This window comes from Akanthomyces muscarius (assembly GCF_028009165.1).
Source record: "Akanthomyces muscarius strain Ve6 chromosome Unknown contig_16, whole genome shotgun sequence".
Classification (NCBI taxonomy): domain Eukaryota; kingdom Fungi; phylum Ascomycota; class Sordariomycetes; order Hypocreales; family Cordycipitaceae; genus Akanthomyces; species Akanthomyces muscarius.
Genome location: NW_026611617.1, coordinates 227,954 through 248,703, shown reverse-complemented (window position 1 = coordinate 248,703; position 20,750 = coordinate 227,954). Strand labels below are relative to the sequence as shown.

General features: G+C 51.2%; 9 protein-coding genes across 12 annotated transcripts; 6 read left to right on the top strand and 3 right to left on the bottom strand.

Annotated features, from left to right (window-relative positions):
• Positions 1 to 743: 743 nt before the first annotated feature.
• LMH87_008091 (uncharacterized protein) lies at positions 744 to 1,319 on the top strand (the record flags this gene model as incomplete). Of its 3 annotated transcripts, none has more annotated exons than XM_056204744.1 (1): positions 744 to 1,319. In XM_056204744.1, one exon carries the CDS (start codon positions 744 to 746, stop codon positions 1,317 to 1,319), a length of 576 nt encoding a protein of 191 aa, XP_056057182.1. The 3 variants fall into 3 exon arrangements, with proteins under 3 accessions (XP_056057182.1, XP_056057181.1, XP_056057180.1); XM_056204743.1 differs by having other exon boundaries at positions 945 to 1,319; XM_056204745.1 differs by having other exon boundaries at positions 1,056 to 1,319.
• A 430-nt stretch (positions 1,320 to 1,749) lies between these two features.
• On the bottom strand, positions 1,750 to 2,932 carry LMH87_008090 (uncharacterized protein; the record flags this gene model as incomplete). The annotated part of the gene is made up of 3 exons (XM_056204631.1): positions 1,750 to 2,381; positions 2,440 to 2,587; positions 2,645 to 2,932. 3 exons carry the CDS (start codon positions 2,930 to 2,932, stop codon positions 1,750 to 1,752), a joined length of 1,068 nt encoding a protein of 355 aa, XP_056057179.1.
• A 1,557-nt stretch (positions 2,933 to 4,489) lies between these two features.
• On the top strand, positions 4,490 to 5,459 carry LMH87_008089 (uncharacterized protein; the record flags this gene model as incomplete). Its single annotated transcript, XM_056204513.1, has 3 exons — positions 4,490 to 4,694; positions 4,774 to 4,803; positions 4,870 to 5,459. 3 exons carry the CDS (start codon positions 4,490 to 4,492, stop codon positions 5,457 to 5,459), a joined length of 825 nt encoding a protein of 274 aa, XP_056057178.1.
• Positions 5,460 to 6,477: 1,018 nt separating this feature from the next.
• LMH87_008088 (uncharacterized protein) lies at positions 6,478 to 7,539 on the top strand (the record flags this gene model as incomplete). The annotated part of the gene is made up of 1 exon (XM_056204400.1): positions 6,478 to 7,539. One exon carries the CDS (start codon positions 6,478 to 6,480, stop codon positions 7,537 to 7,539), a length of 1,062 nt encoding a protein of 353 aa, XP_056057177.1.
• A 2,283-nt stretch (positions 7,540 to 9,822) lies between these two features.
• On the top strand, positions 9,823 to 11,371 carry LMH87_008087 (uncharacterized protein; the record flags this gene model as incomplete). 2 transcript variants are annotated; one of them, XM_056204169.1, is made up of 6 exons in its annotated part: positions 9,823 to 9,909; positions 9,964 to 10,501; positions 10,584 to 10,715; positions 10,768 to 10,792; positions 10,843 to 11,298; positions 11,353 to 11,371. In XM_056204169.1, the coding sequence occupies 6 exons, from the start codon at positions 9,823 to 9,825 to the stop codon at positions 11,369 to 11,371; spliced, it is 1,257 nt and encodes a 418-aa protein (XP_056057175.1). The 2 variants fall into 2 exon arrangements, with proteins under 2 accessions (XP_056057175.1, XP_056057176.1); XM_056204170.1 differs by lacking the exon at positions 11,353 to 11,371 and having other exon boundaries at positions 10,843 to 11,323.
• LMH87_008086 (uncharacterized protein) lies at positions 11,338 to 13,268 on the bottom strand (the record flags this gene model as incomplete). Its single annotated transcript, XM_056204282.1, has 8 exons — positions 11,338 to 11,410; positions 11,484 to 11,526; positions 11,616 to 11,661; positions 11,762 to 11,915; positions 11,969 to 11,992; positions 12,051 to 12,199; positions 12,250 to 12,548; positions 12,608 to 13,268. 8 exons carry the CDS (start codon positions 13,266 to 13,268, stop codon positions 11,338 to 11,340), a joined length of 1,449 nt encoding a protein of 482 aa, XP_056057174.1.
• A 510-nt stretch (positions 13,269 to 13,778) lies between these two features.
• Positions 13,779 to 16,372, top strand: LMH87_008085 (uncharacterized protein; the record flags this gene model as incomplete). The annotated part of the gene is made up of 4 exons (XM_056204049.1): positions 13,779 to 14,079; positions 14,180 to 14,232; positions 15,118 to 15,400; positions 15,462 to 16,372. 4 exons carry the CDS (start codon positions 13,779 to 13,781, stop codon positions 16,370 to 16,372), a joined length of 1,548 nt encoding a protein of 515 aa, XP_056057173.1.
• Positions 16,373 to 16,821: 449 nt separating this feature from the next.
• Positions 16,822 to 19,147, top strand: LMH87_008084 (uncharacterized protein; the record flags this gene model as incomplete). Its single annotated transcript, XM_056203934.1, has 4 exons — positions 16,822 to 16,907; positions 16,964 to 18,654; positions 18,715 to 18,918; positions 18,975 to 19,147. 4 exons carry the CDS (start codon positions 16,822 to 16,824, stop codon positions 19,145 to 19,147), a joined length of 2,154 nt encoding a protein of 717 aa, XP_056057172.1.
• A 75-nt stretch (positions 19,148 to 19,222) lies between these two features.
• On the bottom strand, positions 19,223 to 20,263 carry LMH87_008083 (uncharacterized protein; the record flags this gene model as incomplete). The annotated part of the gene is made up of 4 exons (XM_056203820.1): positions 19,223 to 19,501; positions 19,556 to 19,585; positions 19,715 to 20,200; positions 20,255 to 20,263. The coding sequence occupies 4 exons, from the start codon at positions 20,261 to 20,263 to the stop codon at positions 19,223 to 19,225; spliced, it is 804 nt and encodes a 267-aa protein (XP_056057171.1).
• Positions 20,264 to 20,750: the final 487 nt, after the last annotated feature.

Genomic DNA, 20,750 nt, shown 5'->3' with positions numbered 1-20,750 from the left:
CGAGCAGCTTGATTTCGACATTGGCGCTGCTACTCTGTGAGCTAACACTGCACCACCTCGTGATGGGAAAAAAAGTCCTCGCAGGATTTTCCTCGGAAACAAGTCAAGCACGACGAGCGAGCTCAACTAGGTGTCGGAGCATCGCTTCGTGGTCAGCAAAAACTGGAGTAGACGTAGCGTCTGGCAGCTGCCGGATCACCAAAGACACTGCACCACTGCACAACCTTTTACGCAGACTACTGATACAGTCTCTCCATCATGCAAGGAACAGGGAAAATCTCGATGCCCCAGAGCTGAATCTTGGCGCTCCGCAGATGGTGGCTAGATGGCTGGCAACTTTGGGCGCATTCCAGTCATCCTACGTCATTAGCGCTGGACTGGCGCCAGCACAGATGCACTAACAACTTATAGCCCAACTACCAGCCGCTTCTCTGATGGCTACAGGTCTTGGCTCTGCATGTCTCCGGACGGGAGAAGCTTCATGACGAGTCTGAACAGACGATATTTCTCCACAAGTAAGCCCTAGAGATTCTACATGGCAAAGCGGCGCTGAACAGACAGCTTCGCTGCCGGCAATTGCCATTTCGGTCTACCTACCCGATCACGGTACGGTCAAGATTAAAGTAGACAGACACTTAAGCTGTGAACAATTCGATACTGCAACTATATAAGTAGCCTCTCCCTGGGCGTAGAACATCTGCGAAGCTCGGCAACAATATATAAACCACACTCATCTCCTCAATATGCACTTCAATTCCTTCCTCACTCTGGCTTCGGCCGTCGGTCTCGCCAACATCGTGGCTGCTGACGACGCCCACTCCAACCTGGACTGGTACGGCCCCAAGCAGGTCCACACGCAGGTGTGCGGCCACCCGGGCGACGAGCGCCCCGAGAACTGCGACGACTTCTACAACGACGTCCGCGACGAGCTGCATAAGAAGGTCATGGGCACCTGCAAGGAGTCGTCGTGCTCCGGCTCCTTTGAGCACTACCACTTCCAGGTCACCGTCGATGCCGTCTTCCCGCCCGAGGCCAAGGGCGAGTTCGACACGCAGATGGGCAACATCATCGGCAAGATGTTCACCCACGAGAACCAAAAGGCCATCACCCCGACCCCGATCGAGACCAAGTTCAGCATCCCCAGCAAGATGATCCTGAACCGCTTCGGCGACGGCAACGAAAAGGGTCACCTCACGATGACCGTCACGGTGGACGACGAGGATGGTCTCTGCGAGCTGTTCAAGAAGATCGGTACCGCTGGCAGCGTGATTCCTGAAGTTGGCCCCTTCTTCGGCCTGATCAACCTGGCCGACTGTTAATATAGCCACTCTGATATAAATATGATCAATTTGATGGTGCTACGGAATATACTCAATGAAATTACACTTTGACAAGCGCCACATGATTCCCTCGCCTCTTTGTGTTTTAGCTTGCTTTCTCTTGTCAAATGAGATCGTCAGGCCACTGGTCTACTTGGCCACTGAACCTGTGCAGTACAGACCTTGCCTGTATTATTCGTGACCTCCTGCTATTGTACAATTGCTAGAGTGCTAAACAGTGATGACTAACGGCACAGTGAAGAGTTTTTCAATGTAAAGGTAATAAAATTGATACGCCGTGTTGACGAGAAAAAAATAAATCGCGCTATGGGGTTGGGCAAGCTGGGTCGTTACTTGCAAGCTATTCTAATACAACGAAAAAAAATGTAAGGGAAAGAAATATGTAATATCCGTCAATGCAGCCGAGCTTTTATGCGTTAGAGATGCCGTCGGCAAAGGAAAGACCACCGGCAGATTGGTCGACCTCCATAGAGTGTTTCAGGCCGCAAACCTCAAAGAGCTTGACGGGTGTGAGGTCCTTGGGAGTGCCAACAATGCCCTTGGTCTTGAGCAGAACCAGGGTGTCCTTGATGGCTCTGTAGGCGGGGACGATGCAGGCAAAGGAGAAGATCATGATTCTGAAGCCCATCTCGCGAGCCTCGTCGACAGTGATGGTAGGGCTGGCGCCGTTCTCGACACTGTTGAGCAGAAGCGGCCAGGGGGCGAGGTCCTTGACAGCCTGCGCAGCCTGCTCCTTGCTCTTGAAGCCCTCGAGCAGGCCAACATCGGCGCCGAGATCACGGGCCGTGCGGAGACGCTCGATGCACTCGTCGTAGCCGAGAGACTGGAGGGCATCGGTGCGGGCAATCAGGACAAAGTCGGAGCGCATGCGGACGCGGGCAGCGTGGGCGGCGCGGATGCGGGAGTAGTACTCCTCGCGGGGGACGACCTTCTTGCCGGAAAGATGGCCGCAGCGCTTGGTCAGGACCTGGTCCTCAAGATGGGCACCAGCGACACCGGCGCGGATGTATTGCTCGACGGTACGGGCAGCCATGATGGGGCCTACATCCCAGTTAGTGTCTTGCAAGTTGATGAGAGGTGTGAGACAGCGGATACGTACCGCCGTAGCCGGTATCCATGTCGGCAATGAGAGGGGGGCCAAAGGGGTCAAGGTTGGCAATCATCTCTGCGTTTTCTCTCATCTCGTGGAGCTGGGCAATGGCCAGATCGGGCTGGCCAAGACGGGAAGCAGTAGTGCCGGCACCAGTCTACGTTCGTGTTAGCTAGACGGGACATGCGCAGACACTCGACGAGGCAGTGCTTACCATGTACATGGCATCGAAACCAGTCTCGATGGCGGTACGGGCAGACAGGCCGTCGTAGACACCGGGGCAGACAATGAGGTCCTTGGTCTCAAAGATCATCTTGCGCAGCTTGGTGGCGCCAATGGCGGGCAGGTCAACGGCGTCCACACTGTTCAGGGGCAGGTACTCGACAGAGCTGCCCTTGGACTCGATGATAGGCTCCTCAACAACGGGGACAGCCTCGATAGGGACCTCGATGGGGGCCTCAACGACCGGGGCCTCAACAATATCAACAATAGAAGGCGACATATTGGGAGTATATGTGATGGAGGGAGTATTATATAATGATTATTTGAAGAGACTGCGGGAGAAGATGTATCACTCTAGCAGGTGTGAAGAACAAGAGATTGTGATTGTGACTTGGTAGATCCAAACGAATGTAGAATCGAGGGCCTTTCTGCCTTCTTTATAGTCTTGGATATCATCTTCTTCGTCAGCTTTGTCGTTGAGCCACGCGATCCACAACTGAAGCGCATCGAGGCTTGCCAATACTGCTAAAACACATCTAGACCGGAGTCCGGAGTTCATCCTACCAGTAATACTGCTTATCTCGGGACGCGCAAGTCGCTCTTTGTTGGGGGGGAACAAGATTCCCATCCCTGCGCCGGGTTGCATTGATTACCCAGGCGCTGCGAACCAACGATGGGTAAAGGCTCAGACGGTTCGAACCTCTGTGGGTCAACGACATGACACTACTGAGAAGTATGCTTATTCTCCTCACGTAACTTCGCGTCTTGGAGGCCATAACACTCGGCGAACTTGGGTCCGCAAATTGAGGCGTCTGGATCAACTGCCAAGGCTTGGTGGGAGAGCGACCCCAACATCGCCCGGTAGATTGCCATTGACCCCAGTCTTTGTTCAATGTGATCTGTGTTTTGGACCATGAGTTGGACTGCTGCGCCTCTGCTTTCTTTTCTCATTTCCAGCCTGTCAAGTCGGCGCAGCTCCGGTCTTGGCAAGTCTCTACGGCCGTCGGGTCCCGACCGGGGAGGCACGCTACGCGGACACCTTTCGACCAAGCCCTGGAGGTCGGAAATGGCCGGTAAAGAAAACACCCTTGCCTCAGCAGCAAGGGCCGTAAGCCCTCCGACTTCCGATCATTGTTATCGTTCCTACACGGAACGATATAGCTTCCAGGCGTGCGCCGCCGCTTTCGCAGTTCTTTCACGTCCGGCGACTCATGCAGGGTTGGGGTAGTGGTTGCGGCTTACAAGCACTTCGCACTCGACGTCGCATCAGTTACTTATAATAAAGTGGAAACTTTAGTAAGGTCGTGAGGTGTGCATGGGTCTCGTCACTTGGCAGACTAAGAGCTAGCATCATGGCCTGCTAAGCCCAGCCGACCGCGGCCCAATAGGAGTGGAATGCGAACACGCGCATCTGCAGCCACCGGAAGGTTAAAACCACAAAAAAGGTGTAAGAGCGTTGGACCTGACCCGGGCTCGCCACGCGGGACGAACGTGTTGGAGAAGGACGAGAACCAAATCTCTTATCGCAACGCCCGCCTAATAAGCCCCTAAGAGCAGAGGCTTGGCAAGAATTTAGATGCGAAAGGCATTTGTAAGGAGAGTTCTAATGAATTGCCCACTGTCTCGCAGCGGATCCGATCCCGCTTTGTTGTGTAAGATCCGCCTCCCGCTTCCTGCGCTATTTTCCCACCTAAACACACCCTGGTCCTAAATTCTTATCCAATACCCGGCATGTCCCGTTTTTTTCTCTTTTCTCGGGTCTCTTATTTGAAGTAATGCCGCCATTGCATGGTATAACAGACGAACTTCGCTCTCCCCGCGACCCTGCACTCTAGTCATGAACACCAAAAACTCGCCGCAGTCCACACAAACAGCCATGTCGTCGTCCGAAGAATCAAAGCACGATCCCGAGTCGGGTCGCACCGTCGAGAAGCAGAGCTTCCTCGTCAAGTGCCAGAAGGAGGTGGACACCAAGCACGCGTACATTCCTATGCTCGTGTGCTGCTTCGTGTCGGGACTGACTGACGGAACAATTTACAATGGTACGCTTGGGCGACCCTTTTGCAATCTACAGAAGGGGAGCAAATCACGGCATTTGGACGCAGCTAACATGGTTTACAGCCTACGGGACTTTCGTCTCCATGCAAACAGGTGAGTCACAGCCGTCGCGCCGCCCTGCGACACCCGCGCAACAACCCGCTAACCAGAAACTTGCAGGCAATACAATTTTCGTCGCTCTCGGTACTTCTGGCTACAACAACAAGCCCTACGGTTGGGCGCGCTCGCTATGCTCGATCGGACTCTTTATAATCGGCTCGTTTTGCTTCGCGCGCCTCGCAATGCTTCTCGGGGGTAAGCGTCGCGGTGCTCTGGGCTTCTCGTTCCTGTGCCAGTCTATCCTCGTCATGCTGGCCGCGGCGCTGATCCAAGGCCGCGTCATTGACGGCTCGTACCCGTCCCATCGCGCTCCCGGATCCGTCGACTTCAAGGAGATTGCCGTGATTGCCCTGCTCAGTTTCCAGGCGGCCGGCCAGATCGTCTCGAGCCGCACCCTTTCCGTGGGCGCGATCCCGACCGTCGTCGTCACCAGCATGCTGTGCGATCTGATGATGGACCCGGCCCTGCTCGCCTGGGCCAAGAACGACAACCGCAACAGGCGGTTCATCGCCTTTGTCCTGACGCTCGTGGGTGCCATCTGCGGTGGCTGGATTTCAAAGGCATCAGGCGCTGTGCAGCCGTCGCTGTGGACTGTCGCTGGCATCAAGCTGGTGCTGGCCATCGCCTTTGTCTTCTGGAAGGAAAAGTGAGAGTACGACAGTGGGCCGTAGTACGGCAGTCATGATGCATATTCCTTTTCCAGCGCTGCATATAGATTAATAGACACAAGAAGCGCAACGCGAGCGCACTTGCATTCGCATTCCATCATTGCTCCGGCTCTATTCCCACCAGCGCATGACCAGGATCCATGGCTTGCGACTCTGCGTGTTCCGGGCTGCGACCGTCCAGGGGCTTGGCGGGCCATGATCAGAGCGATAATCCTTTTTTGACGCCATCCTCGCGGTCGCGAGGATGCGAACTGGTTTCCATCATGGGGCCGCAAACTGAAAACATTCAGCTTTCGACCCTGGCATTTGCGCCGCTGATGTGCATGCAGATGTGTTGAGGTCAACATCCACCTCTGTTGGCTGACTGACCAACCTTGTCTCAGCATCCGGTACTGGCACGTGAAGCTAGCGGCCTGAACCAATAAATAACATGCAGCTAGTCTCCTAGTGAGCTGGGCGTTGCTCGTGTATATACCCGATCGAGCAAAAGCCTTGCAATCCTCAATGCTGATTGGTTTCGACCAAGACGCTTTGATGTCACCCAGCGAGAGAGCATCCGCCTTCACATGCAAATCGAATCGAATATCTCTCCTCAAAAACTATTTCCTGGTTGGTCGAATCTTGAACTAGCTAACTGTTTATGGGAACCATTGGCTGAAACTTTGGTGCGGTCTCCCCATTGTTACCTCGGTCTTTTTACCGGGGGTTGGGCGGGCACTCGGGACAACGAGTCAAGTGTACGCGCTGCCGCCCCAACCATCCATGAATGGCATTAGCCCTTCTTTTCACAGCGCATCGTGGCGGGCTTGTTGGGGATTATCAGGTGTAATGACGGTTATTCCCCGCATTCTGTGGCGGCCAAGGCGGCTCCATACAAGGGCGGTAATATAGTTTATATAGCCGGCGTAGCCCTCTCAGAACTCCAGGTAGATGTTGAAGAAACCTCGCCACCGCATCATATATCAAATTTCCAACATCTGATATCGTGGTCTCGCCCATCATGACAGCACCGCCGGCAAGCGCAAAAGACTCCATGAAGTCGACCTGGCGTACCGGGGATCGAAAACAATGGAACTACAACCACTGGATCTTATACGCCATCAACCCGTTCCATTACGACCTTGACCGAGAAGTTCCTGTCCACCCAAAGACCGACAAAGTCCCCCATGTCAGCACATTTGATCAGCACCTTTGGATCCTGGCCCATGCGGCGGTAGTTCTAGCAGTTCATCAGGCCTGGCTCTCCGCCACTGGCATTCCGCTGAACTTTTTTGCCGCTGTTGGCTATTACACAGCAGGGTTTCTATGGATCGTCGTCCGGGAGTTGCACACCATCCGAGAGCTTGGACATCGGTACGGCTTCTTGGATGGACAACATGATCGCGATGGAATTCCCGATTATGGTGTTGCCAAGGTCCTCGGCGCCGGTTGGAAAACCGCAGGTGGACGCATGCTCATGGCCGTCTACCTTACCTACAGTCCTTCATCATCGCCCCTTCAGGACATGAGCTCGCCAGCTTGGTGGGGGTGGCTCCCGCTTCAGATTGGATTCTATGGTGTCATCCTGGACTTCTGGTTCTACTGGTACCATAGATCGATGCACGATGTCAACGGACTTTGGCAGTTTCATCGAACCCATCATCTTACCAAGCGCCCGAACGCCATGCTGTCTGCCTACGCCGATGATGTGCAAGAGTTTTTTGACATGGTCGGAGTTCCTTTCATGACGTACCTTTCATTCAGAGCCTTCGGTATTCCACTTGGGTTCTATGACTGGTTCATTTGCCACCAATACACTGCGTTTACCGAAGCAGGCGGACACAGCGGCCTGCGACTGAACATCCAAGCTGCGTCTCCTTTCAGCTTTATCCTTGCCTATTTTGACGCCGAAATCGCCATCGAAGACCACGACTTGCACCACCGCAAGGGCTGGAGAAAAAGCCACAATTATGGAAAACAAACCCGTCTGTGGGACAGGATTTTCGGCACTTGTCACGAGCGGATCGAGCTGAGCAAAGACAACATCGACTATGTCAATCAAGCCCGAATTCCTCTATTTTAGACATTCGGCGGAAATTTTCGAAACGAGACCTTGATACCCTACAGATTTGTCTGCGAAAAGAAATTGTAAAAAAATAAAACCCGTCCGAGTTTACCATTGCAACGAGCCAGTGCAATCAGTACAAGACTGTGCGACAGGCGGTAAGAAAAAAAACGATAAGAAAAAAAAAGGAATTTGGGGAAATCCCGAGCCCGGCTTTTACCTTCTTAGATAGCTAGACAGTCCATCAAACTAGAATGCTAAGACGTCTTCCACAACTTCTCCTCGCTCACTAGAGCATGATGATACCGAGCGTATGATATTCATTTCTGTCGGGAGTATCCTGATGTCAGAAGTCCGTGTGCTGACAACGCGATTCTGCCACCCTGCCTACTACCAGGATTCGCAGTCTTACGAGCAGTTAATCATGTTTCTCGCCATAGTCGAGGAGCCATGGTTCCAGCACGGTGTGTGCTGGCCCCAAACTTGGGTTTTTGGAGGTAAGTGGCGGCAGCTTCTGGCGGACTTCCCAATAGCCTTTGTGTCAGAAGCCGTCGCAAAAAATACTGCATAAGTCGGGCGTCAGAAAAGCCGAGTCCACATCCTGTTGTTAGGCTGTCTAATATAGTGGCTCTTGAGTGTTGACCTGATGCGAAGCATTGTGCACCGAGCCATTTCCGCCAGACCGAATTTCCCGGAAGGACTCTGCCAAGGTGCTTACCCAGACATCGTCATCAAGTGGTCAAGCCCCGGCTGTTTTCGCAGTACGATACCAAACATTCAGCACGGTAGGCGTTGTTTTGCACAGCCTGGTAGCGTTGGGGTCCGCACGCTGATTTTGCATTGGGTGACCATGAGCTTCGCCAATAGACAGATGAGTGATTGACAGGGAAACCCACATCACCAATGCATGTGCCGATCAAGTGCCGGTCATGTTCACCATATCAGGTTTTGAGTGAAAAGCATGTGAGAGACTCGAGTCGCTGGGCTTGCCAGCGCGAATTACAGTTCTTGACTGTACTTCAAGTATATCCTCAGTAGCACTGACTTCTGACCAGGCGTAGCCAGAGCATCTGTGGCTAGGTAGAAAATCAGTTGTGCCGTTAACCGGGCATGTCCCATCAGAGAATAAACCAATCTTTTTGCCGACCACTTTCATGATTATACTTTGCAACCGAGCCATGTCTCATGCAATGTCCTCACCTTTCACATGCAAAGCGCAGGCGCCCTTCAGGTTGGCGACGTGCAACACGCCATACTCACCAAATTTTGGCCTCTCGGCATTGAAGGAATACTCGAAAAGACGATTCAACAAAGGACAGCCTGGCTCAGCATCCATAGGCTCATCGGCATTGCCCTATCTAGGCGGGGCTCGGGTTGACGCAGCCGGCCGAAGCACCTCCCTACAATGTTACATTCGAAGCAAATTATACAGCAGGATTGAGGTTTCTCTGGTTATTAGGCTCTAATTAGGAAATGAACCAGCCCAAATTCCCTTAAAGGAATTGGTACCAGTAACAGACATTTGAACAGGGCCGCTTGACGCTACCCTGTATCTCGGCGCATCGCCGGTCCTATTCTGGGTGGGTAACGATTTCTGGCTTGCATACACTGAGGTGCATCATTTTCAGGTATGTAAGATGTGATGTATCGACTGACGTATCGGTAGCCTTGGTTTTATTGTGCCCGGGCGTAGAGTGGAAATCTCACCAAGGCGCGCAGGACAGAGAAATATGACCAACTGCTGCGATCAAGCACGCACCCTAGCGAGAGCATAAGAAGTATGCACTGCCGTGCAAAGCAGATGCGCCAGCTTATCAGTTCACCAGTTATTTGCCAAGATACAAAATTGGAATATAAACGTGGTTACAGGAGAGTAGAGAACAGGTCATGTGGCCATGTGAGCCATCCTCCAATGGATGTGAGGCTCGAGCCGTGTTGATCTTATGTAGTATGGTTTTTAGATGGTCTTGCCTGTCATGATTTCATTGTCTTATTTCTGTTTATTTATAGACAGCCACCTCATTGGTCGATGTTAAATCATTTGGCGACCACTCAACCCCCGCATCATGCATGCAACGTCAATTCGGTCCGGTCTTCATCCTACCGTACTTTAGCGTAGGCACTGATGTTTTAGAGCACCATGATCGTGCTAGTGCAGCCCAGACGGAACATCTGCGGTAGTTTTGCCGTGTAGTTTTGTATTTTGATGCTATATGCACAGGTATGCTGTACATATAGATGTGACTTATCCAAAGCCGCATTATACATGCATCATTGCCTACGCGTGTCGTTTCTGTAATCATGGTGTCGACGAAGCATCTTGTTGCAGGCCTCTGCCTGCCTGCGTTAGCTCTTGCGGCTGAGAAAGCAGTATACGCCCATTTCATGGTAATATTCCCAACAGTATTCCCTTTTAGATTGCACTAACAGAAATGATTATAGGTCGGAATAGTCGAAAACTACACTGTGGATGACTGGAAACAAGACATCGCCCAAGCCCAGGAAATCGGCATCGATGGCTTCGCGCTAAACTGCGCGCCACCACGTGTAGACAGCTACACGCCAAAGCAGCTTGCCAATGCGTATGAAGCAGCTGCAGATACGGGATTCAAGGTGTTCATCTCATTTGACTTTGCATACTGGGGAGACAATGATTCAAACGACATCACGTCGATTCTACGAAACTACAGCGCCCACACAGGTCAGGCCTACTACAATGGAGGGGCTCTCGCTAGCACTTTTGTCGGGGACTATTTTGACTGGAACAACGTCAAGAATAACATGGGCGGACAGAAGCTCACAATTATTCCAATGATCCAAGACCCGACGTTTCTATCGCGCCAGACAACCGGAATCGATGGCGCTTTGTCCTGGTATGCTTGGCCGACTGATGGTGGTAATAGCGTCAGCCCACCACCAATGACAACCGTCTGGGACGATCGATACCTGGAACACAAGGGAAGCTTGGCCTATATGGCTCGTAAGTACCTCTCAGTACACTTAACAGACTTTTAAGAGCTTGTTCGGCACTGAAAGAGCCTTATACTAACGGCTGCTTCAAGCTGTCTCGCCCTGGTTCTTCACCCATTTTAACACCAAAAATTGGGCTTTTATCTGCGAAGACCAACCAACTAGACGATGGGAGCAGATGTTACAAATGAAGCCTGAACTGGTTGAGATTCTGACTTGGAATGGTAATAGACCCAAACGAACTTCTAGCGAGCTGCTGGCTGACTTTGTTGACAGACTTTGGCGAGAGCCACTATATATCGTAAGCTTTCGCTGACCCTCGATTATTCGGCGTTACTGACTGCTCTCAAGTGGACATGAGCCTCATCATAGTGATGATGGATCATCAGAATGGACTGCAGAATATCCCCATGATGCCTGGCGAGCATTGATGAAACCGTACATTGCAGCCTACAAATCTGGCGCTGCTTCCCCTACCGTTTCTCGCGACGAGCTGGTTTACTGGTACCGAACCACTCCAAAAGGAATCGAATGCACCAATGATAAGATTGGGAAGCCGCGCGGGGTTGAACTGTTTGATGATGTTGTTTTCGCAAGTGCCATGCTGACGCAACCTGCAGACCTGACTGTGACCAGCGGAAGCTGGTCTCCCGTTACAGTGTCCGTGCCTGCTGGCATTCACACACTCAACTTCACCATGGGAGTCGGAAAGCAGCAGTTTAGTCTTTCTCGCAGCGATGCCCATTTACTTGGTGGTTTTGGAGCAAAGGATATTCAGCAGTCTTGCGAGACGTACAACTTCAACGCGTACGTGGGAGCTTTCACTGCCTAGATCGGCATCAGGTCTCATCGAATTATTAGCACATCGCTGGTAAGATGAAAGTTGTCGTCTATTGAAAAGACACAAGTATAGTAGCTACTAGTGCGCCGTTACCGTGGCCCTGTCAGCTCCCGTTATGCACCAAGCTCGGTCTCCATGCAGGTTCATATACTTGCTATTGTAGGAACGCACTAGTTTGCTGGCTTTGTTCGACGCTGATACAGCCACCAAAGGCCGATGACAACAAATGTAAGGGGCAGTGTGAGCGCGACCCACAGCCACCACAAACTTGAGGTGGAAATACCTCGGGAGCCTGCATTGGCTGAGAAAATTCCAGCGCTTAGTATGCTCTGCGAGATAATTTAGTTTTTATTTCCTTTGCACAGTAAAGCCATTAGGGCTGAGAGCGACGAGCACACGGCGTGCTGCCAGTCGGATGTGTTAACTTACAGATGTGAAAGTACCCGGTAGGAATACCATCGTCAATGCGGCAATAGCACTCATGCTTGCACTATCACGCTTCATACTCCGTGATAGCAGAATGTTATTCTGTGCGTCGTTTTGCGTCACAAGATTGTATACCAAACTCATGGTACCATCTTTCCTACTCTTGTAATTTAGAAATAGCATTTTCTGCTTTTCCATCGAATGAATCACATATTTAATTGCGTCCTCAGCTTCCTGCCAAAACGAAACGGGGGTAGAAAGAAGGTTATGTAGTTTCGTTTGCACATCGTACGTGCCTCTTGCGGTGAGAATTGCTACGTCGGCGTTCAAAAGGTGCGAGTCAGCTTGCTGTGAGATGATTTGGAGCGACTTGGTGAGTTCGGTCAACTGGTCGCGATTTCCAATATCCAATCCACTTAGATGGTCATCAACTTTATTGATCTACTATACATATTAGCATGTACTTGAGCGAGCTAATGCGCGATTCGAACCTGCTGCCACATGTAGCGACGAAACCGCCCGACGTGGAACTTGGACGCTTCGAGAGATAATGTGGAGAGTAGAACTGCTATTTCAAAAGGGTTTCTTAGATAGCCTGTTGGGAGGTTTGTTGTTCCAGATGCCCTGTGTACAATCTTCAACATTTGTTGCAATGCAGAAATACTGGTATCCCCAGGTTTGTGTGAGAGTATGTAGGCTGTTAGCTTTGTTCTGAGCCGTCGTGTCACGTATAGTGAGAGGGGAGCGCCTTGTGCTAGCACGTTCCAGCGAGGATACTGGCAAAAGTAGTCTGCCGAGGGGGTTAAAATTGCAAATTGAGCACTGCAAGATTCATGGAGTATGCCATACCCACTCCTACAAGCCTGTCTTTTGTGCTCCGTCGCCATCGTGTTCGCGGTGACCAGTAGTCAGGCCGTCCGACTAGATTGAGAAGATATTCGGGATTGACATCGAGTGTTTTGAATAGTTTCTCAACGCATGAGCTTTTTATTGAGGCTTGCGAGCCAAATGAGCCGTCTTTGTTTGGCCATATCGGAACAAAGAAGACGAGAAGTCGTTCACTCGTAACTGTCTCGGCCGTCGGACCCGTGGAGGCTGAAATGGTGTTGAAGACAAGATTTCCTGTCATCGAAGGGTCGCAATTCATTGCATCTGTTGCATCTTCTGGCTGGATAGAATTCAGAATCTCCTTTATGCTCACATCATCCACAGTGGAAAAGGTAGTTTGTGCTTCTGTGTGGTCGAAGCACAGAATTTGGGTGTTCGTGGCGAAGTTGTTCGTATTTTCCACATGTAAATTATACTGCAATGCTGGTAGCATGCTTTGAACAGAAATACGCGCGCTGTCGTCTTCAGCGTTGAAGTTGAAGTCCAAGTCTTTGACCAAATGATCTGAAGCATTTGCAAATCGGTTGATCGCCTCGACATGGACTGAAACTGGCCGGCGCTCAAATTCAATCTCTGCAAAGCCAGCTTCAAGCTTAGAGAAAGGCTCAGCATTCTCGTCCATGTCGAAATTCCGGAGCGGGAGACGAATCGCGCTGACTCCAGGACTATGAACTAGCGTTAATACTCCTCAGTGGTGTACTGTGACACGCAGACGAGGAGATGCCTTTGATCGCGGCTTGACCCTGACTTCCGCTACGACGAAGCACGTTTTGTAGACAGCAGTAGCTCTCTCATTAACAGTGGAGGCTTGGAGGTATATGTACTATCGTCTTCGCTCAACGCTCAACAGTATAATTCGCGCATTCGATGCGACCTGCAGCCGCTGCCTGGAACGCTTACAAGGCGGGCTCCAGAGCCAGACGAGGCGCATCGGCAGGTAAATTCTGAGTGTGCGCTGGCCACACAATCTGGTGCTCATACATGGCCGGCGCGCATGATTGGAGGGCCAACTTTCGCGGCGCATGAGGCTGATGAGTGCTCACGTGCAGCTCGCGGCTGGCTGAAGCTGCAAGGATGGAGCGACAGTAAACCCCAGCAAGCAAATGTGCCCTAATCCCACACAGTCTCTACTATGGCTTCGGACCCTATTGCATCAAAGTCATTTGACGAGGTTACAGAGGGCGCTGATAATGATTCGACACGTATCCAGGCGTTTTGCCAAGATCGACGCAATGTCTCGGATCGTACGTGGAAGGCCAAGTTTCTTTCTGATCACTTTGAAGGACCACAGCCGGATAAGATCCTAGTCAGGCTACTTGAAGACCCGAGCTATGAAGACCCAAGGAATAATTTGACCGTTTGGGCCAGACCGGACCCTGCTGTGACAGCTTTGGCAGCTTATTGTCAGGCTCAGCTTCAAGGACTAGGCCTTGGTAAGGCTTTCCTGTAACGAATGAGCAAATTATACGACGACCGTTCTCAAAAGCTCTCACGAGCACCATTCCAGAAGTTTTGTACTGACACTTCATTTAGATATCTGGTTGACGCCCCAGCACGGTCTCCACATGACTGTCCTCGTTGTCGCGGTACAGCTTTCAGCCGAGAAACTAAATTCTATCATGCCGAGCCTAACGGCGCCCCTCGTAAAAATCTCCAAATTTTACGCTGAACACCAGACCCGGCTTGTGAAGCCAACGATTTCTTTCAGTGACAGTGGAGTGGTGCTCTCGTATGTACCATGTGCCGGTGAGATCACCGACGGCAGCACTGTGGATCATAACTATACCTTTCTGCACCTTCAACATGATCTCTTTGAGCTGTGTCGTGGGCATGGCATAGAAATGAGCGCACAAAAAACTCCAGGAAGCTGCTACATGACACTGGGCAGATTTACCCAAAAAGAGAATCATGAGAAGCCTGACGCCACTAGCATTGCATCTTGGCTAGCTGGGGTTGAGAAAATAAATGAAAAGCTAAAAAGAGAATATTGGCCCTCTGAGGGAAGTGCACCGGCTGCAGGAAATTGGATTATCGGGGGTGAAGAGGGCCTCGATATCCGCAAGGGGAGAAGTTGGTACGGTGGTGGGCAGTCTTTAGCTTTCTAGCCACATCAATACACTGAGCTTTCGCTAAAGACACGTACCAACTAGTCGACAGGTACTTGGAAGATAAATGCCACTTAGATGCTGAAATACATATTGGGAAGCCACCAAGAACATAGGAGAAAACCTCATAAACTGTGTTTGGTGACTCGTATAAACAACTAGCCCTTCTAACATTTCGAGCCTGGGGGGGAGGGGGGCGGCTGTTAGTCCAGGTCTAGGCTTCACTATAAATAAGGCCGTAACTTAATTAAGTGATTATTGTTATGGGCTGTCCCCCACCTTCAACCCCGCCCACAAGATCAGAGTAGCTGCCCCAAATCGAGGCGGTTTGAATTGCCCCCTCACCTGTCTTCCATTCCCACGCAGGAGCTTTCTCTCGTTCTTATACCCGTCATTACTTCTTACGGCCAAGTCGACACCGCCACGCACCTGGTGATGGCTTGCGAATCAGAAGCAATTGTTGCAAGAGGCCCTTTCTCGGAAGGAAAATGGGCTCTAGAACCGGTAAAATTGCGTGAACTCCACCAGGATGAAGTCTTGGTTCAGATGGTTGCGTCTGGCATTTGCCATACAGATCTTCATTGCGGAGATACATCAGCCGATGCTGGAGTGCCTGGTGTTTACTATCCCCGCGTGCTTGGCCATGAAGGTGAGATGCTCTGCGACGCTGGCGTACGCGTGAGTCCTTGATTTTAATCCAACGTTTCTAGGCTCCGGCTACGTGGTGCGAACTGGAAGCGCAGTAAAAAGCGTACAGGCTGGTGACCCAGTTCTCCTGTCGTTCGCATACTGTGGAGAGTGCTATGTTTGTACTTCTGGGCCGCCCTCACACTGCATCAAGTTCTTCGACATCAATTTTATGGGAGAGCCTGTTTTTGAAGGGGGCATTGGCGGCAGATTCTTTGGCCAGTCTAGCCTTGCTCGCCATTCCGTTGTGAGCGACAAGTGTGTTGTCAATGTCGCCGGCCGTGGCCTCAGCAAAGACGATCTGAAGCTTCTTGCGCCTCTGGGATGTGGTCTACAAACAGGGAGCGGTACAGTCATCAACGTTGCTAGGGCTGGCCCCAAGGACTGTGTCACAATTGCTGGCATGGGAGGTGTTGGACTTGCGGCGATTATTGCCGCCAAGAACAAAGGGTGTAAGGCGATTATCGGCCTTGACAGGGTCGATAGTCGGCTAGTCCTAGCCAAGTCTCTAGGAGCGACGCATGTTATCAACACGACAAATCTCGAAATGAAAGACATTGTTGAGAAGATCAAGGAAGCCAGTGAAGGCCTCGGCTCTACAATCAGCATCGACACAACGGCCTTTCCACCTCTTGTCTCTGCACAGGTTGATGCGACACGATATATGGGGAAAATAATTCAGGTGGGAACGGGTATGCCCAACGCAAATCTTGCTCTCCACATGCAGAGTTTCATGGTGAGCGGCAAGCAGTATTTCGGGGCTGTCCAGGGACACGCCAAAACGAGCGAATATATCCCAGAAATGATAAAATGGTGGCGGGACGGGAAGTTCCCCATTGAGAAGTTGGTCACTTTTTTTGAGCACGAAAACTACGCTCAGGCTCTAGAGGCCATGGGCCGTGGAGAGGCAATCAAGCCTGTGATTGTTTGGTAGGCATGGCATGGGGGTACACACGCTACCAAGGTAGGCTTAATGATGGAAAGTAATGTAGACAGAGCTTTTCCAATAATCAGAAGATGAAAAACTACACAAAAATTTAAAGCAGTCTCTAATGCAGTGGACATTGCCTGGGACTGCGTTGCCTGTTGCTCTCATAGCTAGTTCGCTGCTGCATCTCCGTTGAAGGCAGCGAATAACAGCCAACAAGAAATAAAGTGATCGAAATGAAGAAACCGAGGAAGATTTTGATCCTGGGGAATTATGATAAAAGAAATCAGAAAAAGCAGAGGGCTACAAGGCTCTCGCGCTGGCCTGTCGCACCGTCAGCACTAGTTTATAATGATGCTAGTTCGGGTATCGCGAGCTGGTATTTATTAACTGCATCGCAGCCTGTCTCCACTGCAACAGCTTCTTCCGTCCTCTCCCCAAACTCCCCGCGCGCCATGGCAGACTCCGCGCCGCCCACAACAGGCTCTAAGCGCCGACGCATAGCTCTTGCATGCACTTCTTGCCGCACTAGAAAGTCCAGGTAAGGTGAAGCGAGCTTCTGGCAAGTGTAGCATGCACGCTTACCCCTCTCGTTAGGTGCGATGGGCGACGACCCACGTGTTCAACGTGCCAGCAGCTAGGCTTTGAATGCCAATATGATGCGCCAGACTCCACAACAAATATCATTGTCCAGAAAGACTATGTTTCGGGCCTTGAACAGCGTCTCAAGAAAGTCGAGCATGTCTTACAAAGGCATGATGATTTGTTGACCGGACACTTGTCTGCCTGTGCTCCGGGCCGAGAGCCCTACGAAGAGCTTCCGGGGGGTTCATTGCCCTTAAGAGGAGCGAATTTCAATGATGGGATCGAGATTGATGCTTCAGTCATTGAATCTGGCGACTCGGAGAGTGAGGCGGAAGCTAGAACAGACGGACTAGCCATAACCTTTGTCGACGAGCGCGCCGCTGCTTATTTTGGCGAGTCGTCGAACATTGGCTTTGTTCGCTACCTGCTTGCCTCGGTTTCATCCATCTGGGGCGCCAAGCAGCCAGAAGGGCCTCAGCTAAATAAAGGTGACAATGCAGACGTCAAACGCAAAACGATACTATCATCGGAGCACTCTCCCCTCGGCGCCCTACCTACAACTCCGCAGTCGCTGGCAACGTCATCGCGATTGCCGGCTGTAGAGGACATGGAAATTATGATGAATCGATATTTTAATACCATGGGTCTCCTGTTCCCATTCCTACACGAATCGACCTTTCGACAGACGTTCAATGCCTTCAAGGCGAGCGGCTTTAACAAGGTTCGACAAACTTGGCTTGGGGAACTCAACTTGATCTTTGCCATCGCAAGTAACATCAACCGAGGCAAAACTTCAAAACAGTGCTTCGAAGAATCACTGGTTTATTACAGAAGAGCAATGTCGCTGTGTGGCGCATCATCGTTGCGAACCGTCAGTCTCGACATTGTCCAATTCCTTCTTCTGCAAGCGCTCTACCTGCAGGGCACGCCTCAAGCAGGCGAGGCCTGGAGCGTACACGGCCTCCTAGTCAGGAGCGCAGTAGCACTTGGCTTGCACAGTGACAAAGTTGGACGGCAGCTGGATGAAATTGTGCAGGAGATGAGAAATCGAACCTGGCACACAATTTATTGCCTGGATACTGTCCTTAGCGCAACATTTGGTCGTCCTTGCGCAATTATTCCTGCTCACATGACAGTGCGCCTACCGCAGGCATGGCCCGTACTAGCAAATGCTCAGCTCGGCAATTCCCCCGAAACAGCTCAGGTGGCAACCGACTTTTTGTCCATCTCTGTTCAGTTGTACCAAATCATGGGTCTCTCCATTGAAGCACAGTACAATGGAAACATTGGGACGGAGCAAAACGAGGATGAAGTGTCTATGCTTCAGACTGCGAGCACGCTCCGGCAAAAGCTGCGAAGATGGGCGGAAACATTGCCTTCCGATTTTGCATTACTGCCAAGTAGTTCGCCGGATTTAAAACACAGCTCCAGGATGAATAAGCTGCGGGCCATCACGACGGTAAGGTACCACAGCATATCGATACTAATTCACCGGCCACTGCTGTGCGTCACTCTCAAGCATCTATCCAAGATCAATGGAAGACATGACGTGGAGCTTCCATACACGACACAGTTGGCCATGGCTGAGGCATTTGAGTGTATTTCTTCTGCAGAGGAGACAATCGGGATGGCTGCCTCGGTTTTCGGAGGCGGTCCGGTGGAGGACAGCAACCTTGGAGTATGGTTCTTTACTCTGTACTACGGTAAGTCATTTGCGTGACTCTGCTGGAGGAATGTCGACATGACTAACCTTGACATCGCAGTTTTTACTGCAGCACTCATGGTGTGCGGCGGCATGCTCTGTGCCCGACACAGTCACCGCGTGAATGCGGAAACTGTCGTGGCGGAAGGCCGCTTGAATCTTGTGAGAGCCGCAGATGCCCTTGAGAACCTAGACAATAGCAACCCTCTTGTCAAGAGATGCGTAAAGTATATTCGATATCTGTCTGAATTGCAAGATTACCGATGTAAGTGGCCTACGATCATGTTGTCCAAGGTCATCTGCTCACTTTTATTTCCACAGCTGATTCCGACATCTACGATGTCCCATCCGAGGAAGTGGGCGTGTTTGGTCAAATGGAAGGCGTCGATTTCATGGGAATGGTGGATTTGCTCGATGACCACAGCGGACTTGGCCCGTATTTGGCTGCTGAGCTGTTTGATACTGCCATGTTTGATTCGCTGACAATGCCCTAGTAAACCAAGGGCTAACAATTGAAATAATGTATATTGAGCAATCTAAATCGAAGTCTACGAGCGACAGGGTAGAAACTAGATCTTGCTCTCCCACTTCTCAGTCAACAGCGGGTGGCTGTTGTTTTCTTGGTGACGAGCTTGGCGCTGCATGCTGTCCAATACCATGGACTTGACATCCGGGTCGCGAACAGTCGTCCGATAGAACAAAGAAAAGAGGCTAGTGAACTCCCATTGCTCTAATCTTTTCCACATCTCGAGCATAGCAGTAGGGCCAAGCGGGATGAAGTTGGGAAAGGCGTAATGAAAGAAGAAAACCTGGTGTTCTTCGCTGTGGTGAGAGCGCACCAAACCAGACTAAGAGTTCAGTTTAGCGTTGGTCAGTAAGTTAGTTGGCTGGGGGTCGCTTACCAGAGAGATTCCAATGGAGTCGCCAACAAACTAGTTGCATGGCATTAGCTTTATCATCAACAACAATAAGGACTGTATTAGGAAAACAGTAGGTAATTGGCGAAGAGGAAAAGACGTGAATGGGCAAGTCCCGGAGGCAGTGCGTCTTCTGCGACTTACAAGATTCTTGCTCCAGTGGAGAGCGGAACTACCAGGAAAGTGGCCGCCCAGTTTGATCACATTTACACCAGGAAGGATCTCCAATGACGGGCCACTCACAAACTGCCGATACCCATCTTCATCATCGCGATTGATCCACTCCTGGTCTTCTTCCGCCAGGTAGACAGGACAGTTGAATTCGTGAGCCCACTCAAGATGCGTGCTGTAAAAATGGGGGTGCGAGATGGCAATCGCCTTGAGCCCACCTCTGGACTTGATAAAGTCAATGGTGTCCGAGTCTAGCAGACTGATGCAGTCCCACAAGACATTGCCTGCCTCGGTCTCGATAAGCACGGCCCGTTGGCCAATGGCAAACTGCGGGCTGGAAAAGATTGACCAAATGCGACCGTCGACGTCGTCTTGCTTGATTTCGTTCTGGTAGCTGGACTGCATTCGCGCTAGAGTTGTCCATGACTGCCCCGAAGGCGGCACAAACTGGCGCGGCTCCTAAGAAAGCGGTCAATGTATGCAAATTGTGATTGGTTGGGGGTTCTCATGTACATCGCACATGCGACAAGTCGGAGGTCGCTCTTCATACGGAATGCCAAACTGGGTCCCGCACGTAACGCAAACGCAAAGATTGCTGGAAGAAGCCATGATGAGTTATGATTGTGCTGAATATAGGATGGATCTTAATCCTTAAATTTCTATACACGGAATTGACTGTTTACTTAAATATCCAGCGATTACACCTTTTTTTTGATCGCAATATCGAACAAACTTCGTCATTCTCTCTCGAAAACAACCTGCGCCAGGGTCAGAGTCCACCGGTTCCCCGGCCTCCCCGATGTCTTAGCCTCTTCGGCTCGGGTCGGCACCAGAGATGCCGGACGTTTGCTCGTCCCGTATGCACCAACAATCGTAGTAGTCAAAGTACAGCCGCTTTTATTACACATCCATGGACCTTGCAGCAGGCTTGACGTCGGTCCAGAGTCACGCGTAGTGCCGAGTGCGCGCGGGGAGGCGGGGAAATAAACCGACGGTGTTGGCAATATTA